At 39.9% G+C, this 20,091-nt stretch overlaps 1 protein-coding gene across 2 annotated transcripts; it reads right to left on the reverse strand.

Moving 5' to 3' along the window:
* Positions 1–424: 424 nt before the first annotated feature.
* Positions 425–15,177, reverse strand: asb9 (ankyrin repeat and SOCS box containing 9). 2 transcript variants are annotated; one of them, NM_001005055.2, is given in 7 exon segments: positions 425–1,033; positions 1,837–2,028; positions 4,242–4,376; positions 8,921–9,071; positions 9,283–9,390; positions 11,403–11,482; positions 14,674–15,134. In NM_001005055.2, coding segments are annotated over 7 exon segments (864 nt in total). In that variant the 5' UTR covers positions 14,747–15,134; the 3' UTR covers positions 425–908.
* Positions 15,178–20,091: the final 4,914 nt, after the last annotated feature.

The raw sequence follows: 20,091 nt of genomic DNA on the forward strand, positions 1-20,091 counted from the left end.
GAAAAATGAAGATATTCTGGCTTAATTATAGTAGAACAAGTTTCCCTGAGAGTTTTATTTGTATATATTGTTGATGTCTCTTCTTAGCAGATACAGTTTAGGCTCCTTCTTACCCAAGGGCAGGGGTGGATTCTAACACCCACACAGGTCTCTGTCTTTTGCAATGGTGCCAGAGTGGGGTCCAAACTTTAACCTGTAAGTTGCAGGCATTCCTTGTGAGTAGAAGGCAGTTTATTAGCGATGAGCAATTTATTTCCCCAGGCATGGATTTGCAGCAAAAGTCTACATTTCCCCATTGACAAATTTTTTTCACAAAACTGTGGCAAAAATTTCCCAAGATAAAAAGTTGCAAAAAAATGCCCACTGCCTTTAATGCATTTACAGTAAGAAAAAATGCCCATTGACTTTAATTTTTTTTGGAGTGAGACAAAAAAGTTGCATTTGAAGTAAGAAAAAAGAAAAAAATTGCGCATAAAAAATGTCTGTAAAAAAAAATCACCTATTGACTTCAATGTGTTTTGGGAATTTTTCACAGTTTTGCGAATATTTTTCACCAAATTGAACGAGACAGATTCGCTCATCACTTCAGTTTATAATCGGAACTGCAGAAACAAATGACTATGAGTTGAATGCATTGAATAATATTCATTAGGCCATTTTGGCTCACACCAGTGGATGGCAGAACTAGTTATGGGGGATAGCAGTTGTGTTCCCATGGGGAGGTTGTACTGACAGAAACCACTTAACCTCTTCATCACAAGTTAGGGATTATATTTACTGTATATAATGTAAACAAAGGACCATTCGAGTATTCCATTCAGTTATAGTCCATGCCAAAACTTTTTTTTTTTTTTAAATAAAAAAAGATAACATTTTATTAGCTATACAATCAAATAAATAGGTCTATATTATCTGTATAATAAGAAATGTTTCAGGGTATCTGGAAGCTGGAGATGGCATATTTTGTAGTGTTGTTTTTCCTCAAAGCAATTCCTAATGCAGAGGCGACATGTCTGCATCAAACTCACGGGGCCTGGGGAAAGAATTCCATAAACATTAGGGCAGAGCAAACAAAAGGTTAAAAAAGATGTTCGTAACACACCTAAATCACAGCTAGGTGCTCTATAATTATTGCAGCATCATGGGAAAACATTCAGTTGCAGTTTGTGCTCATTCTATTCCTCTTCATGAAACCCTATGGGGCTGATTTATCAAAGTACGACAGGTCCGAAATGCAAAAAATTCGTATTTGTTCATACTGTGTGTATTTTCTGCGACTTTTCCGTAGATTTGCGCAACTTTTTCTTACTTTGCGCAACTTTTTCTTACTTTGCAACAAAATTTGTGCAACAAAATCATATTGTCGCGCCGAGTATTAAAGTTTCGGATTGTGACTTTCCTTGGGTCAGGTTGGAACTGCATGTTCCAAAAACATGCACAGAAGGATCAAAGTCAGAAAAGTTTTCCCGCCGTTTACGATCATTCGGATACGAAAATTTTGTGACTTTCAGATCGCCAATATGATATTATCGTGACTAATACGATTTTTTCGTAAGCATTTGCATGATATTTGCGATCACCAGAAATTATCGTATCCAATCCGAATTTTACCCATTTCGGGATTGAATTCGTACTTTGATTAATGTGCCCCTATGTGTCTGTCAACAGGCAATGTTCCCATATCCAGAATAATGCTATATATATATATGTATTATATACATGCTTATAACATAAATACAATAAAGAGAAATCAGATGTGACATATGCTTCTATGATCTTTATCCTTCATACAAGTTCCACTCTAACCTTCGAGTGCATTTCAGGGCTTAAAACTACCTTCTTGCTTCAGAAAAACTTGTTTTAAATCACAGTGTGGTGGGACCAAATCCGTCGGGCGTTTCCCTTCAGCGTTCCTGCACTGCGCACTCCCGTCATAGTCAATAAGCAACTTCACCAAGTCACTATTCCCGGTTCTTGCAGCGGCATGTAAAGGCGACTCCAGATCTTTCCCAACATTTGCATTTGCCCCTAGAATTGAGAACATTTGTACTTCAAATATGCCAAATTGCAAAAACACTTCCTGACTTTACATTTATCAAAGCATCTTTTACATTTAATTTGCTATTTAATATATCTTTTAGGCCATTGTACTGATCTGCAGCAATGTTCCTAATCTGCCTTAAGAACAATTTAGGGCAGATTAGGGCAGGTGGGTTTTAATGAAGTGGAAGCTAAGCCAATAAATTTCCTACAGCATACAAGACAAAAATATTAGAAGTGATGTTGGCACTATTAATAATGTTATGTGTTCTGGGACATATTATATATACAACTCATAATGCATGGGTGTTCTGGGGGTATCATACATAAAGCTGGCACGACATTTATCCTGCCATGTGTTCTGGGGTATTATAAAAAGGACTGGCACTATATTTATCCTACCATGTGTTCTGGGGTATTATACAAAGGACTGGCACTATATTTATCCTACCATGTGTTCTGGGGTATTATACAAAGGACTGGCACTATATTTATCCTGCCATGTGTTCTGGGGTATTATAAAAAGGACTGGCACTATATTTATCCTACCATGTGTTCTGGGGTATTATACAAAGGACTGGCACTATATTTATCCTACCATGTGTTCTGGGGTATTATACAAAGGACTGGCACTATATTTATCCTACCATGTGTTCTGGGGTATTATACAAAGGACTGGCACTATATTTATCCTGCCATGTGTTCTGGGGTATTATAAAAAGGACTGGCACTATATTTATCCTACCATGTGTTCTGGGGTATTATACAAAGGACTGGCCACTATATTTATCCTACCATGTGTTCTGGGGTATTATACAAAGGACTGGCACTATATTTATCCTGCCATGTGTTCTGGGGTATTATAAAAAGGACTGGCACTATATTTATCCTACCATGTGTTCTGGGGTATTATACAAAGGACTGGCACTACATTTATCCTGCCATGTGTTCTGGGGTATTATACAAAGGACTGGCACTATATTTATCCTACCATGTGTTCTGGGGTATTATACAAAGGACTGGCACTATATTTATCCTACCATGTGTTCTGGGGTATTATACAAAGGACTGGCACTACATTTATCCTGCCATGTGTTCTGGGGTATTATACAAAGGACTGGCACTATATTTATCCTGCCATGTGTTCTGGGGTATTATACAAAGGACTGACACTACATTTATCCCACCATGTGTTCTGGGGTATTATACAAAGGACTGGCACTACATTTATCCTGCCATGTGTTCTGGGGTATTATACAAAGGACTGGCACTATATTTATCCTACCATGTATTCTGGGGTATTATACAAAGGGCTGACACTACATTTATCCCACCATGTGTTCTGGAATATTATACAAAGGGCTGACACTACATTTATCCCACCATGTGTTCTGGAATATTATACAAAGCACTGGCACTATATTTATCCTACCATGTGTTCTGGGGTATTATACAAAGGACTGACACTACATTTATCCTACCATGTGTTCTGGGGTATTATACAAAGGACTGGCACTATATTTATCCTACCATGTGTTCTGGGGTATTATACAAAGGACTGGCACTATATTTATCCTACCATGTGTTCTGGGGTATTATACAAAGGACTGGCACTATATTTATCCTGCCATGTGTTCTGGGGTATTATACAAAGGACTGACACTACATTTATCCCACCATGTGTTCTGGGGTATTATACAAAGGACTGGCACTACATTTATCCTGCCATGTGTTCTGGGGTATTATACAAAGGACTGGCACTATATTTATCCTACCATGTGTTCTGGGGTATTATACAAAGGACTGGCACTATATTTATCCTACCATGTGTTCTGGGGTATTATACAAAGGGCTGACACTACATTTATCCCACCATGTGTTCTGGAATATTATACAAAGGACTGGCACTACATTTTGTGGTTGCCCTGGGATAATATAAAGGAATATTGTGCCCCATCCCTTTTTTATTGCCCAGTACCTCAAGTCAATTGGAAGGTTTGGTTAGGGAAAACCAACAATGTCCTTTTAGAAGCCCTAGTAAACTGTCACAGTGGTTTGCCTTACATGTCACCCCATGTCTTTGTGGGTTTTTCCTGGGTACTCCAATTTACTTAAAAACATATAGGCAGCTTTATTGGCTCCTGATAAAGCTGCCTGCAGAAAATCTTAATGCTATATACATAAAGAAAATAAATCCTCACCAAATTCAAGTAGCTTTTTGGCAGTGTCAACCCTTTGGTTCTCACAGGCAACGTAAAGAGGAGAGCCCAGATGTTTGATATATTGCTGTACACTCACTCCAGCCGATGAGAGAGTCTCCACACATGCTGTATGTCCTGTAAAAGCACAAAGCCAGTGACTGTTGTGAACGTCAATAAGAAACAATATGTAGTCTATTAACTTTTTGAATGAATGAACCTGTGACATGGAGATTAATGTGTTGCCAGTGACAAACATGGTCATGCCTGGATTTATGGAAACACAACAAAGGCCTAGGTCTAGGGTGGCAAGTTTTTATAGACAGCCTACTGTGCATGTACTCTAGGGGGCAGATAATAGAACAAGCACCTTGGCACCTACACATGGGACTCAAGTATCTGTCAAATCTCCTGCCCAACCAGTCCCCAGTGCAACACCCTTCTTTCTTATTCTTGTGGTACAAGAGGGAGGAGGAGCAGTGAGCATTGTTAAATATATATATATATCTGGCACTCTGCTTCAACTCTTAGCTCGGATGTAAGGTAAATGATTTAAATATCTGAAATAAACCAGCAACACCGAGTTATATTCCAAAAACAATCAATTGTTTATTAAAAACATGGCATGGCATGAACAGCCAACGTTACGTTTCGCTCCTTGAGAAAGGTCCCGATGGGGACCGAAACGTAACGTTGGCTGTTAATGCGTTTTTAAAACACAATTGATTGTTTTTAGAATATAACTCGGTGTTGCTGGTCTTTTTTGGATATATATATATATATTACCCTATTCACTGCAGAATAGCTTTGCTGCTAAGGTTTATCTCAAGATTTTCAAATCTCGGTTCTGACAAAGGCAAAAAAGTTTATGTTGCACTGAATAAAAGTAATAATAATCCGTGTGTCATTTCAAGGTTAGGAATTATAATGAGAATTGTACTTATAACATTCAAGTCCGTGATAGCTAATAGGATGTTGGCAGCAATCTCCAACCAGCCCAACAGGGACTGCTGTTTTGTACTAACCTTTTGCAAATTTCCCTGCATCATGGAAATATACGATATAATGAAACACAGGAGATACGCTGCATGATAAGCTAAAATATTGCTACGTTAATTATTTAACATCAGAATTACCGGTGCAGAAGATATACAGATATTTCTTAGCTAGTCTGAGGCCTAAGGCATGTGTTCTTCTTTGATTTTAGTGGGAACCACGGTGGCCAAAACACCCAAATGTCTTGATACCACTTTCCAATAAAAAGCATGGGAAATGTTCTGCCTGTAGCAGACAGAGGCAGTACCATTAGAGGATCTTGATTTAGTGTTTCTAATTGGTGCCCCACTGTCACTGGCAGTTTTGCCCATAGGCTGAGAATTCCTAGGTTTTTCAGTGGGAAGCAGTTGAAGTATATTAAAGGGAATAATGTAGAGTGTGTTATTCTGAGAGAATTTGCAATTATTTGTGTTTTTTTAAATATTTAGCATTTTATGCTACAGATATCGGGTTTGGAATTTCAGCAGCTATCTGGTTGCTAAGGTTCAAATTACCCTAGCAACCAGGCATGGATTTGAATGAGAAACATAATTTGAATAGGAGAGGGTCTGAATAAAAAGCTAATGAAAAGTAGCAATAACAATAAAATCAGTCATTTTTTTGGCTGCTGGGGCCACTGACCCCCATTTGAAAAATTAAAAGAGGCAGAAGAAGACAAATGGTTGAAAAACTATACAAAAGAAAAAAAATGCTTTCTTGGAATTAGCCATTCTATAGCATACTAAACGTTATGCTTAAGGTGAACATCCCCTTTTTTTTTTTTTTTTTTTAACTCTTTATTTATGTTTTATTTTTTTAGAACAGGTTATACATATAATTGCGGTTCTATAAGTTGCTTTGTTATGAAACAAGGAGAGGGGGGGGCTCAACAGGTGAGAGAAAGGAGGAGGAAAAGGAGAAGAGGGGGGGGGCAGTTGGAGCAGAGGGAGGGAAAGGCCCGAGGGGCTAGAAGAAATAGGGAGAGAGGGGGAGGAGGAGAGAGAAAAAAAAAAAAAATATAATAAAAAAAAAAAAAAAAGGGGGGGGAGGAACAGTAGGGGGTAAAATAAGATTAACATAACATCCACATTATCAAGATATGAGATACCAAATGTTAGGTATTTAGATTAGCAAGGGGGGGTCCGGGTGTTCCTTTTTTTTTTTTTTTTTTTTCCTTTGCCTGTAGGTGGTCTTTTAGTGAGAGTGTCAAATGTGGTTGGGTCGTTCTCCTGTGCTTGTGCTGTTGTAGTCTTTTCTCCATTCAGGCTGGAGGGTTTGAGGTCCCAATTTGCCCGGCTAATGGATGCAGTACATCCCATGGTAGCCAGATTTTGTTAAAGGTCACTGTTCGGGATTGGTGGAGGGCTGCTGTGTATTCCATACGGCGTATGTCCCAGATTGCATTTTCCAGTTCCATGTTTGTCGGGGAGGTTGTTTTCTTCCAATGTCGGGCAATTAGTCTCTTTGCTGCAGTTAGTACTAGATTGGCTAGTTTTTGCAGGTGACTTTTAATTTTTGGGAATGGTGAGCCCAGTAGAAATGTCAGAGGGTCTGGTTGCAGGTCTCTGCCTAGTAGTGGTTCCAGGAGAGTCGATACCTGTTTCCAGTATTCTCTTATAACTGGACATCCCCAGAATATATGGTCTATTGTTCCCTCCTCTCCGCATTGTCTCCAGCATGTGGACGGTGAGTTTGGGTATATGGTATGCAGTCTTACCGGGGTCATGTACCAATGCATTAGGATCTTGTAGTTTGTTTCTTTGTGCGTGACACATGTTGAGGCTTTTCTGAGATTATCCCATATCTTGCTCCATGCGGTAAGTGGTAGTTCTTTTCCTATTGTGTGTTCCCATTTAAGCATATAACCATGTTTGGCAAAGTCTTGCTCCCGGGGGGTAGTAAGGGAGCAGTATATACTGGATATAAGACCCCTTCTCGAGGTTTGTGCAGTGGCAATAGAGTCAAATCGTGATCGCTCCAGTGGTAGCTGGGTTCCACCTAGCTGTTGGACGAAGTGGTGGATCTGGAGATATTGGTATGACAGGTTATTGGTGAGGTTAAATTTTTTTTGGAGATCTTGAAAGGTGTATATTTTGCGAGTTAGGCCATCATAGTAGTCCCTGAGTTGTGTTAGGCCAATGTGTTTCCAGGGTTTAGCGTATAGTTGTGCCATTCCTGGGAGGAAGCCTGGGTTCCCAAATATTGGGGTTAGCCTGTATGGCTTCTGTATAAAGTTGTGATAAGATTTTGCCTGCTTCCATATGGAAAGAGTAGTTTTTATGGAGTTCAGGAGCTTTCCATTAATATCTGAGGGTATAGTCGTGTTCCATAATAGCGAGGAGATGGTATATGGTTGTGTAGTATCATTTTCTACGGTTACCCACTTCCCACAGTGTACCCTGTCCGACCATGCTACAGCTTGTCTTAGATGGGATGCCAAGTAGTACTTATGTATGTCTGGGGCTCCCAGGCCTCCGCATGAGATGGGGGTGCTTAGGATTTTGTGGGAGATTCTATGCTTTTTAGAGCCCCAGATAAATTTTGTTATTCTTTTCTGTATCATTTTAAGTACGGGGAGGGGGACTTGTACCGGTAGTGTCTCAAAGTGGTAAAGAAGTCTCGGCAAAGTGACCATCTTTACCGTGGCGATTCTCCCTAGCCATGATAATGTGTAGGGGTCCCATTTGTCAAGGTCTTTGATCGTTTTGGCTATGAGAGGGGCAAAGTTTTCCTTATATAAGGAAGTATAATTGGGTGTGAGATGTATTCCGAGATATCTTATGTAGTTTTCCTTCCATTTATAATTGAAGTTAAGTTTAAGTAGTTTTACCTGTGCCTGAGGTAGATTGATTGGGAGTGCCTCCGATTTATCTTGGTTGACTTTATGGTTGGATAATTTGCTATAGTTGTCTAGCACTGAGTGTAGATTTGGGAGGGATGTTAAGGGCCGCGTTAGGGTCAATAGTACGTCGTCTGCGAAGAGGGATATTTTGTATTCCCTTCCTTTGTATGGAATTCCTATTATGTCTGGTGATTCTCTAATTACCGCTGCTAATGGTTCTATTGTGAGGGCGTATATTAGGGGTGACAGGGGGCAGCCCTGCCTAGTCCGGTGAACATCCCCTTTAAGACCAGTTTTCAACACTGTCGAATTCATGTAATGAATCAGGTGTAAAAAACAGGCAGAGGGTGGTAATCAGTGCTCCTAAGGGGAAATTACATTGCAGTTGTGTGTAATATATAGTAATACAAAGGGGAAAATGTCCACAAGGCACCCCAGTCTGTGGGTGTGTGATACCTCACTCAAAAAGAAAAAGATATGGGTTCCCCTCAAAAAACATTTATTCAGTTCATACAGTTATGGTAATGGACAGAAAATGTAAAGGGACCACACAAGCTATGGCCACCTTAGTATTTATGTGAAAATACCAGAATGGCAGGAAATGACTAGGAGCTGTGGTTCCTCTTCACTCCCTTGTTTGCCAGTGCGCCACGAACCGGCCAACATAGCACATCACCATATGAAATTTTCAAACCTGCCCAATTCCTGAACCAAACAATATCCATAGTATCGTACAGTAGATACATAATGTATAGAGTAAGACCTCTAATATCTTTCTTGAAAAATATGAAAGTCGACGGATTACCTCGTTTACATGCTTCATGGATTGGAGACGCCACCTCGCATGCTGGATGGGGGCTGGCACCATTTTGCAGCAGTAAATTTACACAGTCCACGTTGCCACTGATACATGCATTAAATATTGGGGTTTTCCAATCAATATCCAATGTATTAACCTGGAGGGCAGATCAAAGAGCCAGAAAATAATTTACTTGAATATATTTTCCTGACTGTAAGGAAACGTTTAGCCAACTGACTGATTGATAGTTTATATGATAGTTTCTGCTTCAGACTGTATTCCCTGACACAAGCTAGACATGCTAACATGATTGTTAGATGTAACATAAAATCCATTACTGTGTATTTTGTCCCACTCATATGTCATACCTGAGCTCCATGTTTCAATAAGAGACTGACACAGGCAGGGTGGCCCCCTAGGCAAGCTTCATGAAGTGGGGACATGCGATCTGCAGTCATTTGGTTTACACTGTAGCCCTAAAGAAACAAGAATAACAGTGCAATTGGTTTACAGAGGTTAATAGACAAGAAATTCCTTGTTCTACAATACAGATAGAATTGATATAGAGCTGAGGGACTAGTTGATGAAGCAGAGGGATTGTTTGGCTGCCTAATGAGGCACTGAATATTACTAGTGCAGAACCAATGTGTTGGAAGCGCATGAAAAATATAAATACAAATACAAAATAGTGCAATATGTTTCAAAAGTTAATGAAACTAAAGTGAAAAAGTTGTGCCTATAACTCCAAATACTAACAAAGTGCACATAATAACAAAGTGCACATAAAATCCACAAATCACAGTGTGGTGTAGTCACACACTCACCAGATGGTAGTTAAGATATGCAGAGGTAAATGAAATCCACTGTTGATAGAAGTAGGTTCAAGTTCTCTTGCTCTGAGCTTTGTGATATGTTTTGTTCTTATCCAGATACTGTAAGTAGCCTGTGCTGCAGCAGGACTATTTTTCAAGGGTATTACACTATATTCTGTTTTTATCTTTTGCTTTTCCAAATTGAATGGAGAACTTGAACCTACTTCTATCAACAGTAGATTTCATTGCCAGCCATTCAATAAATTTTAATAACTGCAGAAGACAGTCTATGTCTCATCTGTTTGGGATACCCAAGTGCAGCCTACCAGTTACTGCTGTATCAACTAACATATTCATTTAACCTTTTTAACAATAGTAATGCAAATAAGGTTTAAATGAAGTATATTAAGTATATGAATCTTAAAAGTGGATTTTAATGTAAGTTCCATAGAGGTAAAAGGCCTCTGGCCTTGCATCATGGAACTCCTTGGTATTCGATTTTCCTTATGCTTTGCCATAAATGGTACAACATTCCCTGTATTATTATAATAATAATTCTCTACTGTATAATAGCAGAAGGTTCTGCACAGTTTGATTACAAGGGCACTGCAGAACTAGAATAAAAAGGAATATCATTATGTAGCCTTATGGGATAGAACAAGTAGGGCAGGGGAAATGGCTTACTGACTCCATGGCCAGTTAGGCACATGTACTGAAATGGGTCTCTTCGGATATTCCTTGTAGCAGGATAAGCAGCTCTGATTAGCTTTATATCCCATCATAAAGATATGCGTGCCTGCCCTATTTAACAGAGAAAGCTTTGGCTGTATAATAGCCCCACAGGTGATATCACTATGGTTTCTCTTGCCTGCCCATGGGAAGGGAGATTAAAGGGACTTTACACTGACCAATAATACACTGAAAACAACAATACCCTCTTGCTGTGTGAAACAGGGATATTCCTATGAGCATTAAAATGTGCTGCTTGCTCTCTGAGGCATAACTCCAAGTATATCGGATGCCATGCTCTCTCTGTTAGCCGCTATGGCTCTGTTCAAGGCCAGTGTTCCTGTATAGCTATCTGTTGCATAGGGAAGTTGCCATACCGAGCAACCAGGTAGGCTACTGCAAATGCTGCTCCTGCCATGGGCGGAGAATAATTAAAATTCAGATAGGCTTGGCCAACCACAGGTCAACCACTCTATATCCATATATCATTTTAGGTTCTTCAGTGGAAAGCCTTCTATGGGCCAACTGAAAATTTGGTCCATGCTTTCTGTAATGGAACTTAATTTGACTGTATACTCCGTACCCCCCCACCCCACCCCCGATGCCTAAGCATCTGGAATTTGGAATGAGGCTATTATCCACTGCCATTTACAGCCGGAGGCAAAATTCTTACCCCAACTATGCAGCCTATAATTATAGGATTATAGGTTTCATGGAAATACACCTTTCCCCTGTAGACATGAGGATCTTAGACCAAAAAATATTTTTTCTGGCAGTTTCCATCAATGCCAGTGACATGCTGCACAGCTGGTTGGGGTGGTTCTCCTGCCAGTGGAAAAGTCAGAGAACGTGCCACGTGTACCATCAACTTAAGCAAGCACTATTTGCATTGTATTCATAAACACATTTTAAAAACATAGCGACTGACTTTTCTTGGGTCTTTTTACCTGGTTGATGAGTTTGTTTAGTGCCAACAGGCGCCCGTGTAGAGATGCATCGTGTATTGGAGACCAGTCAGAAACAAAGTCTGTAGAAACAGAAATTAATTTATATATATATATATAACCATAAATCATCAGTTACAGTTGGTGCTTATTGACTCACGCATACTTGCTTATTATAATAAACAAAGTACTCCCTCTTGTAAAATGTAAGGATAACAGAAGTCACCTCGGAGTTTCATGACCTGTATAAAAGCACTTAGCCCTCAGCCTTGTGCTTTTATACAGTCACAAAACTCCTCTTATAATATCCTTATATTTTACAATAGGGGGTACTTTATTCACTGTATATCTGAGCCAGCCAGCTATTCAGCTACAGCTGAACTACAATTCCCAGTATACTTTGCTAGGCAGCACAGAGCTAAACCCTGGCTAAACTAGGACAAAATGCAAGGGCCCATATATTATAAATAATAATGCCATAAATTTGCTTTTGCTGCATGTGATTCACTACAGATACATGGTTATAATACAATTTTTCTATAATAAAAGTTACGATCGTGCAGTAGATCTCTGATAAAAGAGAATATGAAGAACGTAGCCTGCGTGATAGCATTACTGTATTGAATTACCTGTAGCCTCTAAGGTATAAAAGAGTGAAACAATAAGGAGCTTATTATTGCCTTTGTACTAGGACTAAGGTGAGGCAATTAAACCCATGTCTGCCAGAGAGAAGGTGTGCCCCCCAGTGGGATTATTAGCAGCAACGTGCCGGGACCTGTCTCTTGGTTTAGAGATTTGAGTTGCTATGAGCTGTACAACACAATGCATCCAAAGCCCCAAAAGCCAATCTGGCTACAGTACAGAACAGCAGAATGTGTTTCCCCACTTAGTCTTTAAAGTATCTGTTTGAATTGCCAGTGCCCATTCTTTATGTTTCGGAAAGGAAAAAACATGCATTTTGCTGAAAACATAAAATGATAGTGTTCTGGGTATTATACCCAATTATGGCTGCAACTATAAAGGGAGTCCATACAGAGCTTTCAGGTCTTTGGGGTTTCAGGTATTTTACAAAATGAAACTTGAAACTTGAAAATGATGTTAGTGTTTAGTTAATTCTATTGCTGTTGAAGCTAGAGTGCCAGGCAGGTTCACAACAAGATGGGCGTGAGAGCAGGTGGAGCTCTTGTGAGATCAGGTGACAGGCCAGAGGGCAGGGCAGGCAGCATAATGGTGGAATGAATATAGAAAGCCATCCGGCATCATTTTATAGATAGCTAAGACATGGCACCAAGGCATGCGTGTGGCAGTGGTATTTCTGCCTGGCGATGACCTGGGATGAACTCCACACCAAGACAGATCTGCCCTAGGGCTGCCACCTTTGCCAGAGGCTAAACCCAAACAAAGGGGGCAGGGCTGATGGCATTTTTTATTGATTTATTTTTCTTTCTGTAATAAAAAGAATTTAACTGTACTTGATGTTAACTAAGCCAAGTTAATGGAAAGAATCACAGTGAGTATCTTAATATATAAATGTTTTTTTATTTATTGGTCAGATTATTGTTTGGGTTTCACAAGGCTTAAAAACTGAACAGACAGTTGGGACTCGAACAGCTAGAATTGAAACCTAAGGGGCGAAGACACACAGAGCTACTTGTCATGGCTACTAAAATAGACAATGCTGATCATTTACTGCTAATTGTCTCTACGTTTGTTTTAGCAGAGGCAATTCTCAGTATTGTCAATGGCAGGGTATTTTTTGGCATTAAGTATCTGTGAAAAAGTAGCTGCTACTAAGTAGCTCTGTGTGTCTTCACCCTAACTGTTCGGGTCAAAATGAACTGGTGGCAACCTAAATCTGCCCATTGACTACTGCAAGGACCATGGAAACTCTCAATGACAGCTTACAGAATGATTGCTTTATATCTTGGGAAAATAAGAAAAGAGGGTACTGTAATCACAGGGTTGTGTTTAGTACCCAGTAATGCCAGCAAGAGTGTAGATATAAATAATTAAGAGAACAAAGGACTATTGTCTCTTAGGGCTCTGGCACACGGGGAGATTAGTCGCCCGCGGCAAAACTCCCTGTTCGCGGGCGACTAATCTCCCCGAGTTGCCTACCCCTGCCATCCCACCGGCGAACATGTAAGTCGCCGGCGGGATGGCAGACGCGGCGGGGCGATTTCATGAAATCGCCGAAAAAGACTCGGGGAGATTAGTCGCCCGCGAACAGGGAGTTTTGTGCCAGAGCCCTTAGGGCAGGCCAGTGTGGGTAGCTTTCCCCAATGGTCGTTTTAACTTCTAGACTTCAAAGGGGCTCACTTGTGCTGACCATGCACCCCTGTGCAACCAACTGGTGCCAATAAAGCTAATTCCTATATTGAGCAGGCTACTGTGTAGATAATACAATGCGGTGTGACCTAGTCACCTGTGTGACCCCAGCCTTAATCCAATGTCACACATAGCTCCGCTGGGCCCGTCCCTGCCTGCCGCTGCTTCCCATTTATTTTAATAGGAAACCCACTACCGAGCAGATGATGGTGCTGTCAGAAGTAACCCAACTGCAGCATCGATATTATAGTGAATATAGCTGGGGTAGCACTGGCATCATAAACCAATACTTGTGCTTGGGAATCAGGCTATTAATAAAGTATATTCTGATTTCTTTCAACGGTTTATTATTATTATTATTATTATTATGTTATTGTGATATATTGTGGAAAGTTTTTCCTTTGAGATATAAAGGTCATTTAGCATTTATTTCTTCATTTCAAGCTTGAGATAAAACCCCATTATCTGTAAGTCCGATGTATTTATTTCCAGTATAAAATAAAGAAGGTTGGACTTGAGGTTACAAGCATAGGGAAGCCATGGCAAAAGTGTTTACCATTCAAGTTTCAAGTTTATTGTCATATACAAATAACAAATGCTGTATTTATGCATTAAATGAAATGTACAAATCAAGTCCAGTCGGGACTTCTTAGATTAGATGACAATTTATCTTATCTTTCAGTCTCAGACATTTATGTAGAGATGTTATTATCTTATAATGAGTAATAAGCAGTACATAAGCAGAATATGGCACACATTAATTGAGATAAGAGACTTATTGTAAAGTTGAGAAATACAAAATTGCTCAGGAAGCTTAGGGAAGTCACCGCAGGGGGGTATTTTTATTTACTTTTTTAAAATTTCCTATTAAATCCCCCTTACAGATCCATATAAAACAAACATTCTTAACATTGTACATTTAGGGAGCGTAAAAAAATATACTTACCGCTCATGTATGGGTTTGAAGTGCACATTTCTGGGGGCTGCCCCATGACTCCGCTCCCTTCCGAGGCATCCATTCTGCACACTGAGTTTATATATTTTCTTTGGAGGCCTGATGTTATAAAGTCCAAATTCCCAAGAGAATGAGAGTGCTTGGTTACATGGATAACATATTAAGGCGGGTGGGAAGTGCTGGTATCCTGTGGGAAAGATGCCTGTCCTGTCAGACAAGGTTAGTGCAGGGGAGTACCTGTGTAACCCGAGCATTCCCATTCAGCACAAATAACAACATCTCCCTCTCTTTTATTCTCTCACAAACTCTGCAACCAGGAAGCCAGGCCGCTATTACCGATCAGACGCTCCCTATCCAGTCCGCTCTGATATTAAATACCTCTATGTCCTTTTAATTCCAAAAGTTGTTATTTGCACACAGATATAAGAGAGAAATGGAAAGCTGGAATCTACTTGTGCACAAAATATCCCTGGGACCTTGAAAAACCAGTTTAGAATGAGGGATTAGCTTTTCTATCTTGCCAAAGGCTGCAATTAAATGTAGGAGGTAACACCTAGGATTTGTCAGTGTGTGTGTCTGTGTTACGCTTTGCCATTCCCCTAGACTATTAAATAACCACAACAAAAACACGCCTGGTTTTAAAATGGAGCTGAAGTCGGCACTAAGCTGCATGAATCCATATTGGTAGCAAAGCAATCCTACTTTCTAATGTTATTACTTGCCTTAAAGGTGATCTAAAGCCAAAAAATGTAAACCGCCCTTCTGAGCTCTTTAGCACAAATTTTATTATTTGTTTTATTTTAGTGGTTTCTGTGATATTAGCAGTTTTATATGACTATTACCAGGCTTTTTGCTCAGTAGCTCTATTTTGAGGGGCTCATTTACTAACACTGGACAAATCTGCACCTGGGCAATAACCCATAGTAGCCAGCCAGTGATTAGCTTTTTTCTCAGCAAAAGGTAGAACATGAAGGCAGAAGTTTGATTGGTTGCCATGGAGTACCGCCCTGGTGCTAATCAAAATAAATGACCCCTAAAGTGGCAGCAACTGGCAATGCACCACCAGGGCTGCTGACACTCTTTAAGAAAAAGCTCTGACCACTGTGGTCTGGATGCCCTGTTACACACCCCGCCCCCTTGGCACTTGTTCATAACAACCCCCTTGCAGCCATTTGCACCCAGTGGCAGCACAGGGGTCTGGCTGGGCAGGAGATTTTACAATTTAGAGAAATGGAGGGCACTCCTGGCTAGAATATTCTTGCCAAAAAAAATTGTATATACAAAAAAACAATAAAGTATAAAGTATCCAGGTGCTAGGGTTTTAATAATCCCCCCATAAGAGGACTATATACATCCAGAAAACCCCACAAAAACCCTGCACACCAGAAAAAAACTTCCCCAGGGAGGTATTTATAATTTAAAAAAAACATTTTATTCATCTAAACATGATACAGAAAAAAGTATCAAACTTTAAACATTGTATATCCATCAAAAATCAAATAAATACATATCCCCATTGTAATAACTGAAAATCAAGATATGAAGGCAGATACTCTGGATGAGAGAATACCCCAACGTTTCGGCTCAAACGCCTTTGTCAAGGGAGTATCTGCCTTCATATCTTGTTTTTCAGTTATTACAATGGGGGTATGTATTTATTTGATTTTTGATGGATATACAATGTTTAAAGTTTGATACTTTTTTCTGTATCATGTTTAGATGAATAAAATGTTTTTTTTAATTATAAATACCTCCCTGGGGAAGTTTTTTCTGGTGTAAAGGGTTTTGTGGGGTTTTGGGCAGGAGATTTTGACAACTTTGGAATCTCCCAGTTCAGATGCCCCCAAGCAGCATACCATCTTTAAACTCCAGGGCTCGGCTCTTATGTGGAATCTACTTGTACACAAAATATCCCAGCGGCCTCGAAAAACCAGTTTAGAAAGAGGGATTAGCGGCTCCACTTCCCCAAAGGCTCCAATTAAATGTAGGAGGTAACATGTAGGATTTGTCAGTATGTGTGTGTCTGTGTGTTTTTTGTGTTACACTTTGCCATTCCCATAAACTAATAAACAAAACTGGTTTTAAGGTGGAGCTGAGGTGGGCATGAATCCTTGGCTGAAAAATGTCCTTGCTAAATATGAATTTCACATATTACAGATATATAATCTATTATTCAAAAACCATTATCCAGAAAACTCAGAAATACAGTAAATGCCATTATCCATAGAGTACCATTTAAGCAAACAATTCTAGTATTCTAACTGGTTCAATAAAACTGTCCCTTTACTTAATGGAAACTAAGCTGCATGAATCCATATTGGTGGCAAAGCAATCCTACTGTTTTTGTAATGCTTTTACTTGCCTTAAAGGTGATCTAAACCAAGAAAGGAATTAATGGAAACCGCATCTTTGAGCACCTTTGCAAATTATATAAATGGTTCTATTTTAGTGGTATCTCATATATTAGCAGTTTTAGATGGCTCATACCAGGCTTTTGGCTCAACAACTCTGTTTCAAGAGGCCCATTTACCAACACTGGGCAAATCTGCCCTTGGGCCGTAACCAATCGGAACTAGAGATTAGATTTCTTGAAAAAGTTTGAGTTTGAGCTGCTGACATTCTCACTTTCAGAGAAAGCTCTGGCCATTGCCCCCTGGGCACTTGTTTATACCAACCCTCTTGCAGCCATTTGCACCTTATGACATCACGGGCAGGAGATTTTGACATCTTTTGAATCTCCCACCCAATCCCCAGTTCAGATGCACCCAAGTGGCATGCCATCTTTAACTCCTGCTACCCTAGGGCTGGGCCTTTTCGTACTACCCACAGATTCAGATAAGATTTCCCATCTTTATTAACTTGTCATGTTTTTAATGGCAGCAAAGAGCCCAATCCCTTCTCATTGGGCACAGTTTAGATTACCTAGAATAGGGTGTGCCATTGGCCTAGGGTGCAAACAGCAGAAACAGAAAAAGGGTCATGAAACATGGGGCTATTTTAGGCAATGGAACATGGGGCTACTTTTTAGTAGCCAGAAAACACTTGATGGACTTATGTCCTTTTTCTTCTAACTGTGCCACAGCACTCACAATCAACTGACAAGCACCAGTTTCAGCATTTTTCAAGTGATATAAGCCTGGAAATAGGTCCCTTTACTCTTCCACTCTAGCCAGAGAGTAATATAAGAATTTAAAGAATAAAACAAGAAGACTATAAAGAATGAAGCCAGCTACAAATTGAAGCATAACATCCATAAACACAAGCATGACAATAACAATTACATTTACATTATATTCTTACCCAAAGGCTTTGTTTTTCCTAGCTCCTGTAAAGACATACCTAATGCTGGTGAGTCTAGGCTAGGTCCAGTAGGTGTAGGCGTGTGTTTTCCTACGTTATGGACTTCATTATGTCTTACCATAGCCCTCCTAAAGATCAAGGGGCAGGGACTGCTGTCACTGGTGGGCATGGTTAGTTGTACAAGGCTGAAAATGCAGCTATAGAGACATAAATGCAACAGTCACTACCCCCTTCCCAGATGCACCTCTAAAGAGATATACCATTGCCCCCACATCAAGCACAGTTCTGCAGGAACCTGCATGTGTATAGTGGCTTTGAAAAACAACAAACCAATATAATACTGTTAGCCCCCAAGATAAAAACAGCAGGAATAAGCTAATCCAGTTATCCATCAATTATATACTCCCTATCTATCCTTCTGCCAATGTGTGTCTATTAATGCTTCCTTCAGTCCCTTTGATTTTGTGATAAAATCTATTTCATAAGGACAGTTTAACAGAAGAATTGGTTACTTGAAAGAAAACATTAACATTTGTAATATAATTGGTCTCATTTAACAGTTCAGCAGTTACCCAGCTAAGATTAGGTTTTTACTCTTAAATGTCCCCTTTTCCTTTTCCTTGTATTCTTCTTCTTCCTGTATTTTCCTATATTTAACATTTGTACATTTACCACTTTGCATACCCATGTGGGAGCTATGGGCATCTTGTGCAGCACCCACGTATGTAAGGGTTAGAGCCAGGGCCAACAGAGGTTGTTTAGGCAGGAAAGCACTGGCCAGGCTCATACCTTGTCACCAGATCTTGCCTTACATGACACACTACAGGTTAGATGTCCTGTGGAGAGTTATAAAATAATTATTTTAGCTTAAATAAGACCCATTTAACTGTTATATTTGAATGAAATGTTCAGTGACTGTGTATGACTGGCAAACCATATTTTCACTCTTTCATAAGTACTCCCCTACAAATTGTATACAAGTTAACAGAGAGCTGGATATTTCCCCTCTATTTTTGCTCTTTGATAAATATTCCCCATTGATTCTATGGAGCACACACAGCCATAGTGGCTAGCTGTGACCAGATACATTGGGTAGAGTACTACATGTCCCAATCAGACCACAAAATTCCTTTTAATAGGAACAAGGTATAATTAGCCTTTGGTGTAGGGTTGCCACTTCTCTGGTTTTGACCCGGACAGTCTGGTTTCGTAAGGACAGTCTGGATCAAAACTGCCTCATCTGCACCCTGCCCAGAGTTATAGAAAGAGAAACATGGCAACCCTACTTTGGTTATATTAATCTATTATATTTACACTGATGATAACAATGACTGTGGGCAAACATGGAGGCTAGAGCAAAAGTGATGGTTTAATGTTCAAAATTTAGTCTGTAGTTTGCTTTTCTAGTGCAAAAAGCATAAAAAAGCAAGTATAGGGGCATGAATAGGGTGAGACCAATCCAGGCAGCATTGGTAACACAGTTGTCACTAGGTTCAGACTGAGATTAAAAATAAGTACACAGAGGCCCAGATAGTCCTTCACCAGCCCAATAAATAATGACTGTCTATGGCATCTTACAGCAGCCCCTCTGGCATTTGCCAGAATCTACAGATTGCCAGTCCGGGCCTGATTGCCCCTCCCCTTAGTAATTGGGACTACTGTGAATGTAACAGGTCATTAAATTACATTTGATCTAATATCCCCCATTAATTTACATAAGTATTTTTGGCTAACATGGTGCATAAACTGGATACGTTGGTTCTGTTCTGTTGCACATCTTCTTATATTGCATGCCTTTACAAGCAAAGCATCAGACATTACATTTGCTTTTGTGGAAAAAATAATGAGAACTTCTTCCTTAAATAATAACAGCCCTTACACTCTCAGAATCTTTTAGCTGAGCATCTGCTTTAACTGCCTGTTTGAGCAAGATTTCCATACAGGATTTTAGCTTGGTTTGGCTAAGGAACAGCTTTGCATTTGCCACTGGCAACTCCCGTCTTTGTATCCTGTAACGCGAAACTGGGAATTAGTGCTGTACAGAGCCTGGGAGCTGTGTCAGATGGCAAATGATATGTCTGTCCAATGCGCATGTCTGATTGCATCATT

This window comes from Xenopus tropicalis, chromosome 2, assembly GCF_000004195.4.
Source record: "Xenopus tropicalis strain Nigerian chromosome 2, UCB_Xtro_10.0, whole genome shotgun sequence".
NCBI classification, from domain to species: domain Eukaryota; kingdom Metazoa; phylum Chordata; class Amphibia; order Anura; family Pipidae; genus Xenopus; species Xenopus tropicalis.

What these genes read in the sequence shown, in the direction of transcription:
- asb9 (XM_031895867.1), bottom strand. Translation starts at nt 14,746, where the DNA reads ATGGATGCCTCGGAAGGGAGCGGAGTCATGGGGCAGCCCCCAGAAATG. An exon ending in TTCAAACCCATACATGAGCG is followed by an intron (nt 11,483 to 14,673) that starts GTAAGTATATTT and finishes CTGTTTCTACAG; the next exon opens with ACTTTGTTTCTGACTGGTCT. An exon ending in TAAACAAACTCATCAACCAG is followed by an intron (nt 9,391 to 11,402) that starts GTAAAAAGACCC and finishes TTGTTTCTTTAG; the next exon opens with GGCTACAGTGTAAACCAAAT.